Source organism: Lepus europaeus, chromosome 4 (genome assembly GCF_033115175.1).
Source record: "Lepus europaeus isolate LE1 chromosome 4, mLepTim1.pri, whole genome shotgun sequence".
NCBI lineage: Eukaryota > Metazoa > Chordata > Mammalia > Lagomorpha > Leporidae > Lepus > Lepus europaeus.
In genome coordinates this window covers 4683577-4696549 of record NC_084830.1, presented here as the reverse complement: position 1 = coordinate 4696549, position 12973 = coordinate 4683577, and the positions used below count along the sequence as shown (strand labels likewise).

General features: G+C 47.6%; 1 protein-coding gene across 1 annotated transcript in view; it reads right to left on the bottom strand.

Moving 5' to 3' along the window:
- The window catches only part of FAM135B (family with sequence similarity 135 member B), a 228373-nt gene that overhangs the window by 43325 nt on the left and 172075 nt on the right, over positions 1–12973 (bottom strand). Inside the window, exons 7-8 of the mRNA XM_062189440.1 lie at positions 11762–11915; positions 4228–4277 (exon numbers count right to left, since the gene is read on the bottom strand). Coding sequence (XP_062045424.1) covers positions 4228–4277; positions 11762–11915 — 204 coding nt within the window. The remainder of the gene's footprint in view (positions 1–4227; positions 4278–11761; positions 11916–12973) is intronic.

Genomic DNA, 12973 nt, shown 5'->3' with positions numbered 1-12973 from the left:
ATTCCCAGAGTAATAGGATTGTCTTTTGTCATTTGTAATCTCTTTTCAACTGTGCTTGAGTTATGTCAATGAGGTGATGCTGGGCAGGCCCCCTGCATGAACCAGGTGGGTTACCAGGAAGACCAGTCTATGAATAGAAAGTGGGAACGGGAGATGGGCTGGGGCCGAGTCTGTCACCATGGCCATGATGTGTTCCATCACGCCTAATGAAGTGGAACAGCACTAACCCTTTTCAGCCAGGTTGGAGAGCTTTCTGGTTGGCGAATGTGGCATCCACCTGCCAGGTGGGTGGGGTAAGAGGCACAGCAGCTGCTGCACAAACCTTGCCCTGTGCACCACTTCACCTGGTGTTCATCTGTCTTCTTCATAAATGAATCAGCCCTCGTAAGAAGAGTGTTCTCTGAGTTCTAGGAGTCACTTGATCACATTACTGAGCTCACGGGATCACGGAAAGCTCCAACTGGTCAGGTGTGCCACAGATGCAAAACTTGAGACTGGCATGTCACGTGGGGGCAGCCTCATGAGCTCTGAGGCTAACCCCAGCCAGACAGGTGAGGAGTGAACGGAGTCAGATGCTGAGACGCCTGGCTTCCAGGTGTCAAAAGACTGACTATCGGCATGGCTGAACCCTCATGCATCTGGTGTTGGAGTATTCTCAGGGGAGGAAATTATCTCAGCGATTGTTTTCTCCACACAGCCCCAGAGAGCTGGTCACTCCCCTTCCTCCATGGCTCCCTGTCCCCCTCTGCGTAGCCTGGACTCCCTCCTGCTCATGCCACCCTTCCCTGCAGCCCACACAATGCTCCACAAACACAGCCCCGCACCTGGGGCTCCCTTGTCTCCAGACTCCCTAGCACAAACGGGAGGCTCTGTTGCTCCCTCAAGGCTTGGCTCCAAAGCAGCTTTTCTTCTGGAGTCCACCTCCTGCCAGACAGAGCTGGCGACATCTCTGCCTGGTGTCACACAAGGCAGCACAGTGTCAGCCCGCACAGCTGCACCCTCGCCGGGCCCACGGATCAGGATGAGCAATGGCAGCGCAGCAGTAACAGTGGCAATGGTGCTGTGTTCCAGGCTCTGTGCTACACTCTGTGTGCAGGTGACCTAATTCCATCCTCCCTGCAATTCCCTTCACACATGGGAAACCAGCCACTGAGAGGGGGACTGTCCCCCTACCCAAAGGCAGAGAGCCAGTCGGCCGATCCCTGCAGTCCGGGAAGAAGTCGACTCTAACCACCACTCTCCATGCAATCCATGCACAGGACAACACATGCACATACATGCACACACACACACAGCTCTGTGCAATCAATGAACAGACACATGGAGACCAAGCTCATTGTGCAGAGGAGCCAGCAACCTCAGGGAGGGACATTGAGTGTTCCAGCGCCAAGTCACTTCCTCGTCTTTGGTACCATCCTTGTAATTCATTTGTTCATCCACTCCTTCCAGCGTTTACTCAGAGCTAACCAGGTGCCAGGAGCCCTTCCAAGCAGTGGAGGTTCAAGAGTGAACCAAACACCTCCCTAGCCTGCTTGCTTCGGAAGCAAGGAGGTTGCCACTGACATGGCGGGGATGTTGGCTGAAATGAATCAGAACTCTACGGAGCAGTTCCCAGGGAAACAGCAACCCTTTGTGGCCATGAAGACTAAAGGCACATGGGCCTGTGGCACAGTCCCTGGGCACACGTGGCAGCAACATCTACTTTATGAGGAAGGAGATGACTAGTCAGGCCCAGGAAGATTGCACCAAATGCAATGGTGAGCTTGCTTTGCGTGCAGTGCCCTGTGCCAGGCCCCATGTGTATACTTCACAGCCTACCTGTCTCCAGTTCCATTTCCTGAGGTTGTGGCCTCATGCTGGGAAGCAGCCTATGAGGGGCCTAATCCTGTTCTGCCAGAGCTGTGACTCATCCTTGGTGAGCCCAGCCTGCCTTCTTCATCCACTGACCACAATCCAATCACTTGTTTTATAGAATGTTTCTATCAATTGAATGAGGCAATGCTCACAGAACAGCATACAGGCAACTAGCAAGTGCACCATGCTCACTGGTTGGGAAAAAAAAAAAGGACACTGTTAACAACCAAGTTATTTTTACAGATAGGAATGTTAAGGTTCATAAAGGTTAGGTTTGTCTAGAGGCACACAGTAGGCATGGAATTCAAAGCTGGGTCTTTGTTGGCTGCAGGGTTGACTTGGCAACATGTCAGGATTCCCACCAGTCCCACTATCAAGGAGCAAACACAAGCAGGCCTTCCCACCCAATGGACTGTGGTGTGGGAGGAAACCCAGGCTGTGAACATGGAGCTCTAGAAGGTAGAGGTCTTGCTGGGTGTGAGCAGCCATTCTCCACTGGTGCCAGGTGACCATGATCAGGTGCACTGGTAACGCAACCTCGGGGGTGCAGGCAGATTAAAGGGACATGAGTGACAAGAATCCCAACAGCACGTGGCTAAGACTCTGCTGAGGAAAGGAGGTGGTGCCAGCACTGGTGCTAAGATTCCTCTGTGCTCTGGAAGCCTGAGCACGGTAGTGGGATACCAACAAGCAGAACCACAGGCCACGCCTCCTCTGCCTCCTTGCAGCTCCCAACTGGCTCACAGGAAAGAGAGTAAGAGCACTGACAAACAGTTGCTAATCAGCTCTGCAGCTGAACTTGTGAGTTGCAAAGATGACTTGGAGAGCTGTTCATGATTTGTCAAAGGCTAAAACTAAGTTTCTGATAATTCACAGATGCATGCCATTTTCCCTTGGGATGGTGAGCTGCACCCCCCCCCCCCCCCCAGGCCCATGGCTCTGGCCAAGCTCTGTGGAGATGGAACCTAAAAAGACATCCTAGAGAAAAGGAGGCCAAATGCATAGAGCTTGTCCCACGGGTTGAGCCATTCAAGACCTTTTTATGAGCCCCTCTGGACCCTGCACAGTAACACCACAGAATCTGAGGCCCCAGTGGCAGAGTTGGTTATCCATGGACAAGAGACAAATGAGAAGAAGGATGCAGAACCAGGATATGAACCAGGCCTGCATGGCTGCAAAGCATCTGAGCCTTTCCCAAAACAGTGGAGAATAGCAACAGTCAGGAGCCTGGTGGCCTCCTGTCTGCTTAGCCATCCATTTGTCCAATGGCCTTGCTAGGTCAGGCTTGGAGAGCATCCAGGGGCTGGCGTCAAGGTCCTCCCAGGCCCTACTGACCCATCATGCTCTAGTGTTGCTCCCTCGCTGCCTGTCCATCCCTGCACTTAACATGTGTGTGTGATATCCCCACCAGCAAGTCCCGCCCATTCTTCCAGACTTGTGGCAAATGGCTCAGCCCCACAGACCCGTCCCTAACACCTGCTGTTCTGAGTGCCCAGCACGTCTCGGCACCCTGTTCTGTCACGGGGAACTGCTGTATCCACTGGGGCAGTGAGCTTTCCTAACTTGATAATGAAGTTGAAGGAGGGGTCCTCTACCCTGGCTGCGGGTAATACTGGTCTGGGAGCTCTAGAGGAAAACACCAGTCCCTGAGCTCCATTCCCAGACATTCTGGTCAGCCAGTGTGGGTGTCCAGGCCCCAGGCAAATGTGTCTCAGTCTCCAGGATAATTCTCTTGGGCAGCAAGGGCTGAGAAACACTGGTTTAAAAGGCAGAGGTGTCTGCTGGCTCTGAGAGTCTGAGTCCTGCTTCTATCATTGATTAGCTGCGTCACTGACCCCAAGACACCAGACTTCTTTCCAACCTCAGTTTGCCTCTGGATGTAAGGATGAGAGTGTGCACCCAGACTGTCCAACACAGTGGGATGTGCCAGGGCTCCAGAGGACGTAGGTTTCAGCGGCATGCACTGGTCAAACATTTAATAAGCACAAAGTGAACCTATGAATGAATCTACCCTCCCTGATACACCCGAGGCCACCTGGGCACAGGTGCAGGGTGCTGCCACCCACAGTGAAGAGCTCATAGTCATTGGTTTACAAATGTTTCTTCAGTGCATGGATAATGGACAAATAAATAAAGGAAGTATACGTTCTAAGGTAACAGAAGTTTGTTAATACATTTAGGTTTTCAAACATACCCAGCAGAGAACAATGTACACTAACAGACACCTACTGAGATGTAAGAACATTTCTTCAGTGTGAGATCTTGGGTGAGGTTCCAGTCTTGTCTTTTTACCCCTGATTTGTACAGCAAGCAAGCAGTCTGCCTGGCATCACTACCACTATGCATTCAGAACTCAGGCCCATGCTTTCTTACCTGCAGCTCTGAGCACAATTGGGAGAGTGTTTCTTCCACAGCCAGGGCCTCTAGGGAGAAATAAAACACAATACCATGCAAAATGAGTGCACAGTGAAATGAAGGAGTGGCTAATTAATAACACCTAGGTTTCAAGTTAGCATTAAAGTCACAGAGACAAATACATTTGTTAAGAACTCTTCTTATCTCTGACTGCCTAAAGGGACCATGTTTGGAAAGAGAATACATGTGATTTGAAGCAATACGTTGGGCACTAGATAAAGGCTAACACTGTCTCATGACTGCGTTTTTGAGAAACAGTAGATCCCTACATCAACCCTGCACTTTTTGGGCCCAAAGTGAGTCCATGTTTATTTGTGCTTTCATTGGTACACCTAGATATACACACACACAGATACACCCGGGCCACGGTTATGGGCTATGGATTTGTGTCTCCATCATAGAGATGAAAACCAGAAACCCTGGGAAGTAGAGCGGCAGGGCTGAGCCTCCTACAAGGTCCATTGATTCCGGCACTAAAGGACATCATAACTTTCCATGCCACCAACAGTGCAACCTGTGACTGTACTATCTTATCAGCAGGAACCAGTACCCTCTAGCTATGTGTGATTTAATAGTCATCGTCCTGCCCATATTTAAACTTTCCCTCGTTCCGTGATGCTGAGGTTAGCTGATTGCTCAAGGCTGTGGTATGAGGGTTTTTTTTTCCTAGATTTATTTATTTGAAAGTCAGTGTTACAGAAAGAGAGGGAGAGGCAGAGACACACACACACACACACAGAGACAGAGCTCTTCCATCCACTGGTTCACTTCTCAGATGACTGTAAGAGCCAGGGTTTGGTCAGGCTGACGCCAGGAGCCAGGAGCTGCATCTGGATCTCCCACATGTCTGGCAGGGGCCCAGGCAGCTGGGCCATCTCTCATTGCTTTTCACAGGCCACTAGCAGGGAGCTGGGCCAGAAGCAGAAGAGTTGGAACACAAACGGGTATCCATACAGGATGCCAGAATCGCAGGCAGAGGCTTCACCTGCTGTACCATAACACTGGCCCCTGTGGTAGGAGATTTAATGAGAGCATTGTTTTCCAAGTGCAGATGAGCAATCTTTTACACCATAGGATCCTAGCTGATGACCTTATTAGCATGTACCTCCTCACTGGACTGCTGACCTCAGGGATGGAAACCTCACGAGACCCAACAGACTTTTGTTATAGTCAGAGTGGCTGTGTCCCCAGCATCTAGTATAATGTCTGACTCCACAGTAAATGCTCAATAAAATGTGATTTCAAAATATGATGAGTGAAAACAAATTAATTCAATTCCTTTGGGTATTTTATATATATGGAGAGAGAGAGAGAGAGAGAGAGAGAGAGAGAGAGAGAGAGATCCTAAACAACCTTCATTACACCTTGAGTAATTTAAAGGGGTTCTGATTAGGTACCTGTCTTGGGGCTTTCCTCTCTTGGAAGTCCCCCTCCATGCCACTCTGGCTGGAGGTCCTTGATTCTTTTTTTTTTATTATGTATTTGAAAGAGTTACAGAAAGAGGTAGAGATAGAGAGAAAGGTCTTCCATCCGCTGGTTCGCTCCCCAGATGGCTGGAGCTGCGCTGATCCAAAGCCAGGAGCCAGGAGCTTCTTCCGGGTCTCCCACGTGGGTGCAGGGGCCCAAGCACTTGGGTCATCTTCCACCTCTATCCCATGCAATAGCAGAGAGCTGGATTAGAAGAGGAGCAGCCGGACTAGAACCGGTGCCCATATGGGATGCTGGCATTTCAGGCCAGGGCTTTAACCCGCTGCACCGCAGCGCCAGCCCCTGGAGGTCCTTGATTGTAATAAATACTTTTAAATCTCTTTGCTGTCCACTTGGAAATTCTCCTTCCATCTGAGACAAACAACTGAGGTAACAATAATTTCTCCGCTGCCATTTTCCCATAACATTTTTGGGTGTCGTGACTTGGACTGCAACGCCAGCATGATGTGGAACCAACGTCAGATCATCCTGCCAGACTGGTGACAATCGCCCCCATTTTGCCTGGGGTTTCTAGGCAAGAATCTAGACCCAGTAGCTTCAGACGCCATTGAATGCACATGGATTAATCCACATGATGACTTCTTTATTTATTTATTTATTTTTATTTTTTATTTCATAAATGTGAATTTACAAAGTGCAACTTTTGTATTGTTGTGGCTTCCCCCCCAACCTCCCTCCCTCTCTCCCGTGGCCCTCCCCCCTCCCTCTCCCATCCTGCCCTCTATCGAGTTTCATTTTCAATTACCTTCATATACTGAAGATCAACTTAGTATATACTAAGCAAGGGTTTCAACAGGCTGCACTCACACAACCGCACAAGGTATAGGGTACTGTTCGACTAGTAGTGTTGCTTTTAAGTTTCATAGTAAAACACATTAAGGACAGAGATCCTATGTGGGGAGCATGTGCCCAGTGACTCCCGTTGTTGATTTAACAATTGGCACTCTTGGCCGGCGCCGCGGCTCACTAGGCTAATCCTCCACCTTGTGGCGCTGGCACACCGGGTTCTAGTCCCGGTCGGGGCACCGATCCTGTCCCGGTTGCCCCTCTTCCAGGCCAGCTCTCTGCTGTGGCCAGGGAGTGCAGTGGAGGATGGCCCAAGTCCTTGGGCCCTGCACCCCATGGGAGACCAGGATAAGCACCTGGCTCCTGCCATCGGAACAGCGCGGTGCGCCGGCCACAGCGCGCCTACCGTGGCGGCCATTGGAGGGTGAACCAACGGCAAAAGGAAGACCTTTCTCTCTGTCTCTCTCTCATTGTCCACTCTGCCTGTCCAAAAAAAAAAAAAAAAAAAAAATTGGCACTCTTATTTATGACGTCAGCCATCACCCGAGACTCTTGCTATGAGCTGTCTAGGCTATGGAAGTCCCTTGAATTCATCAACTCTGAACTTGTTTAGTCAAGGCCGTGTCACAGTGGAGGTTCCTTCCTCCCTTCAGAGAAAGGCGCCTCTCTCCTTGATGGCCTGTTCCTTCTGCTGGAGTCTTGTTCACCAGGGTCTTTCATTTAGATTGTTTTTTGCCACCGTGTCATGGCTTTCCATGCCTGTGAGATTCCATGGACCTTTTAGCCAGATCTGAATGTCCCAAGGGTTGATTCTGAGGCAGGAGTACTGTTTTGGGCATTTGCCATTCTATGAGTCTGCTCTGTGTCCTGCTTCCCCCGCAGGATCATTCTCTCCCTTTTAATTCTATCCTTCATTATTTGCTTACACTGGTCTTATTTGTGAAATCTCTTCGACACATACCTTATCTTTTTGATCGGTTGTGTATTTATACTTATCACTTTACCAAGTGCGCTGGCAATGGTACCTGCCTTCTTGGTACGATTGATTTGAAATGCCCTGGCACATTTCTAGTTCCACCATTGGAGGTAAGTCCGAGTGAGCATGTGCCAACCTATATACACATGATGACTTCTTAAGATACCTCCGACCTGACTCCCCATCCCTGAGACTGGTTTGAGTGACAGCCTCTCTATTAGACATGTCCAGTATTGGCTCTTGGTTTTGGAGTATAAGGTTGTTGTCTCTTTGCAGGGCCTCCAGTTTTTCTCTACCCTGCCCCTCCGCAGGCTCCTACAGGAGCCTCCTTGTAGTCATTGTCCTCTATTCTATCGCCTATCAGATTCTCCTTAGAAATCTCTGGATGTTCTTTCCTCTTAAAACCTAACAATAGTGAGCAATCTCCAGTGGACTTCCTGTCCCTGGCACATGGGTCCCTAGCCTACAGTGACCCTTGAGACCCATCGCACAGCTGCTAACCCTTTTGCTTCAGAGGCAGTCCCAAGTAGCCGACTGCCGACCAGGCATCAGTGGCCCAAGGGGTTTTTTCTCTGAGTAAAAGTAAAACTAGAATCTAAAATAACGTCTTTGGTAAATAGCATTTGACATAAATGTAACTTTGACCTTAATTCAGATAGAGGTATGATATAATGTCAGGATCTTCAGTCATCTAGGTGTAATCGATAAATGTGTTTAAATGTAAACTTTGGTACTCTTAGCACTTTATATGGAGAAACTATTTGATTTTGTTTAATAAGCATGTTTTCATAAACTGTATGAAAAATAGTTCAACACTGCTTTTAACTCAGACTGAAATTTGATGTGTTACCTTATTTAAAAAATGTTGTCTTAATTTAGAGATTTTTAACAGGTTATTTCAAAATGTAAATCAAAGAAATTGGCAGATGGAAAACATCACAAGTATAGAAAAAGTGTTCTTGGTAAGGAAGGTTAAGAAGGAAAGAGGGGTTCTTTTGTTTGTTTTTGTTTTTGTGGTTTTTTTTTAATAAAGAATGGATATGGTTTGTAAGAATTACTTATCCTGATGGCTAGTTTGCTTTAGACTAGAATGGAAATGATAGGATGTTTCAAGTAAGTTGAGGAAGGTGTGTGGAAGAAGCACAGAAGGTTATGAAAGAAAGAAATTTTTGGATACAAAAGCTGTTAATCTATTTTTCTCTGACATCGAATTAAAATCTGATCATCTGTTAAAGCAATAAGGTTTTTGCAATTCGTATATGTTAGTAAATATTCTAAAATAATGTTAAAAATCAGTTTTTTTAAAAAACTGTAGCATCTCCTTTTAATAGTTTTGTATAATTGGTGACTCTGTCCTTTTTCTAACTAGCTCCAGTAAGCTATTTTCTCTTCCCTAGTTCTGACTGTTAAAATTGTTCCAAGTTATGGGATAATTCCGTGTGCTAACTAATTTAAGTTTTATTCACTTAATTCTTAGGATAACCAAAGACAGGTCTTGAGTTTTGTTGAAGTTATCAATTGTGTTCTCTTAATGTCTCTGTTAAATTCTAGTTGCTTAAAAACAAAACAGCTGAATTTTTTATTAAGAGCTATGGGTTGTTTAAATATGTGCTTATTTTAAAGTATTTGAGTAATCATTTTGTATCAATGACCAAATTTGGTCCATATTATGTCATTATGATAATGTAAAATGCTACTGATACAAATGTCAAATTCTAATGATCATGTGTCGTTATCAGACATGATGATTATCTTAATGAAAAAGGCCCAGGTTAAATGTTTGATAATATCCTATGGGTGCTTTCAAAAATACTGTGTGGAATAAGCAAGTACCTGTTCTTGTTGGTTAATAAGTTTATAATTTTAAACATGGCTATTTACAGCCTTCGTCATCCACAGTTCTGTATTCTCCAAACCTTAAAAATCAGATTTACTGTTCATGAAGTTCAAACATTGTTGGTTCTGTGTTTAAATGTGTCCTTTCAGATTCCAAAGGACCTGTTTTTTCCTGACCGCTATTGTGTTCAATACTCTGGCACAGTTCTGAAAGCAGATAGAGCCAATAATGTTTTACAGGTTCCAACTTAAAGTGTGGTTAATTCAGATTACTAAGGGCAGAAGGAAATTCTAATTGGTTGATGGTAGTAAAAAAAACAGCTAAAGATTTTAGAAAACTGTTACTGAAGCTGCTCTATTATTCTTTCTTTTTTTTTTTTTTTTTTTTGCCAGGCAGAGTGGATAGTGAGAGAGAGAGAGAGAGAGAGAGAGAAAGAAAGGTCTTCCTTTTTGCCGTTGGTTCACCCTCCAATAGCCTATGCGGCTGGTGCACCGCGCTGATCCGAAGCCAGGAGCCAGGTGCTTCTCCTGGTCTCCCATGTGGGTGCAGGGCCCAAGCACTTGGGCCATCCTCCACTGCCTTCCCGGGCCATAGCAGAGAGCTGGCCTGGAAGAGGGGCAACCGGGACAGAATCTGACGCCCCAACCGGGACTAGAACCTGGTGTGCCGGCACTGCAAGGTGGAGGATTAGCCTGTTAAGCCACGGTGCCGGCCCTTATTGTTCTATCTTGTATGTTAAGTTACGCATGTGCACATATTGTATGCCTACATGGGAACATTTAAGAGTTCTGTTTTCATTGGCTTATAGATAAAATATCATTCTTAAATTGAAACTGGCTGGAGGTCCTATATTCTGATAAATACTTTAAAATCTCCAAATAAAAAGTCCCTGTCTTTATTACATTGCATGACTGGAGCCTTAAAAAGCTGCAGTGTTGCATGGCTGAAGGAGAGCTGAGGAGCAGAGGTCGTGGTCAGGGTTCCAGAGCTGCCGAGGTGGCTGGGAAGATGGCTCCGGAGCTCAGTGCTCCACTGCTAGCACTGCACCACCTCCTTCACTACCCGCCAGCGAGTGTGTGTGTGACCTCTGCGGGGTCTCTGCTCTCAAAGACCCTAAGTCTAGCGGGGAGGTGGAACATGCACATGTGTCATTCTTATGTGGTGTGTTCAGTGCAGTAACGGACACTGCACAGGGCCAGAGACATCAGCAAAACCTGAGTGTCCCAGCTGCTGAGATCCAGGGGTGTAGGTAGGGAAGTCCAGGTACCCAGCAGGTGTCTGGTGTTGAAACCGGTGCTGAACTTGAAGAGTAGGCTGAGAACGTGGCCTCTGTTGTTACAGGCAAAGGAGGTTCCTCAGTGGACTGAGAACCGTAACATATCACCTGTGACGACTCAAGAGTAATGTGCCAGAAAGAACCCAGTCCCGAGGGACAAGTGTGGGATGTCTGAGCTCCCATCACAGCTCTGCAACACCTTGCTGTGTGCCTGAGAATTCCTGTTACCTCTCTAAGCCTCACTTTGCTTTTCTTTGAGGATTTATCTATTTGAAAATCAGAGTTACAGAGATAGAGGGCAACACAGGAAGAGAGAGAGAGAGAGAGAGAGAGAGAGAGAGAGAGAGAGAGAGATCTTCCTTGCACTGGTTCACTCTCCCAGATGGCCGCAACAGCCAGGGCTGAGCCAGGCTGAAGCCAGGAGCCAGAAGCTTCATGCTGGTCTCCCATGAAAGTGGTAGCAGCCCAAGCACTTAGGACATCTTCTGCTGCTTTTCCCAGGCCATTAGTAGGGAGCTGGATCAGAAGTGGAGCAGCCAGGACTCAAACCAGTGGTAGCAGCTTTACCCACTATGCCACAGTGCCAACCCCTAAGCCTCACTTTCATCATTGTCAGTCAAGAGAGATTCAAGAGCAGTGGTCTCCCTGACATGTAATCTATGGAAAATCCATGTGCAATAATCAATTTGTCCCTAGACAACCAAACAGGAGAGATACTTAGAGGTTTCTTCAATCACTCAGAGTAAGCAAATCTATCTATCTATCCATCTATCTATGCCTCCATCTCTTTATTAGAGCATTTGCAAGTAACATTCCGTAATTACAGCCCAATTAAGAAAAGTTTATAACAAAAGTGCTTACCTCTCTTAAGTGACTTAATATTTCGTGCCATGCGTTCCAGGTGTAAAATCAGCTCAACAAATGCTTGATGAGCAAACGAAGGACTGAATGAAGGTGCCTTGAGGCACCCCTGTCTTTCCTGACTGCACCTGCTCTTCCACAACTCTCTCCTGCTAGTGTGTCAGAGCACAGCAAACCCCGCCTGAACTCACTGTGACACTCACAGAAGCAAGCCAGTCTTTCCAAAGCCAGAGTTCCCAGCAGGGGTGACCCGTCCCCATGCCCTTACCCAGCTCCATGTGAGGCAGCTCCGGGATGTCCCTCATGATGGCCAGAAAGTAGAGACGGAGTCCCCGGTAGGCGTGAAGGAGCAGGAGGCACAGGTCCCGGTGCCACTTGTGTGCATGCTGCATGCAGTTCTCGGAGGGCACGTAGAAGCTCCCCTGTGGGCGTGAACCAGAAAGCAAAGCTGAGGAATACCGTGCCTGGCCCAGGCAGCACTGGCTCCCAGCCTCTGCCGCCTGCCGGTGCTGGCATTCAGGGAAGCAGGCCCGATCTTTAAAAAACCTGCAAGATTCCAGGAGGGGGCATCTGAGACTGAGCCTCCTCTTTATCCCTCCTCCATGTGGGAGAAACATCGATGTCGCCATGCTTCCATCTGATCACGTTCAACTTAAAACAAAAACAGCAATACAAGTTACCTATCCCACCTTTCTGGGTGGCTTTTTTATCATCAGCAAGCCAGACAGGATAAAGGACTGCAAATCAGGTCTTTTGATGGGTTTTATCCCCACCTTGTAACTGAAGGTCAATCTGATTGTCAAGTTTTTTTTCCCCAAAAATTGTGCTTAAAAACCCTACTACTTTGGCCGGCGCCGGGGCTCACTAGGCTAATCCTCCGCCTGCGGCACTGGCACCCCAGGTTCTAGTCCCAGTCGGGGCGCCAGATTCTGTCCCGGTTGTTCCTCTTCCAGTCCAGCTCTCTGCTGTGGCCTGGGAGGGCAGTGGAGGATGGCCCAAGTGCTTGGGCCCTGCACCCACATGGGAGACCAGGAGAAGCACCTGGCTCCTGGCTTTGGATTGGTGCAGCACGCCAGCCATAGCAGCCATTTGTGGGGTGAACCAACGGAAGGAAGACCTTTCTCTCTGTCTCCCTCTCTCACTAACTCTGCCTGTCAAAAAACAAACAAACAAACAAACAAAAACACAGAAAAAAAAAAAAACCACTACCACTGGCTACTTTGGGCTTTTTCCTCCCTGGGAACCCCCTCCATGCTGCTTTGACTCTAATAAATCTGGCTTTTAAATCTCAAAAAAATAAACAGCAATAATAATAATAAATGACAATGGGGAGGATGAAGATGATGGTGGCGTTGACCTCCCAGGTTTGTGACAACTGAGAGGCCTCTATGTATAAGCCTCCCTCCCCCACCAGTCCAGGCTGCACAATAAGAGGAGGCCCTCAAGATGGACAGAGCTGGGAGATAAGGACTCTAGAGAG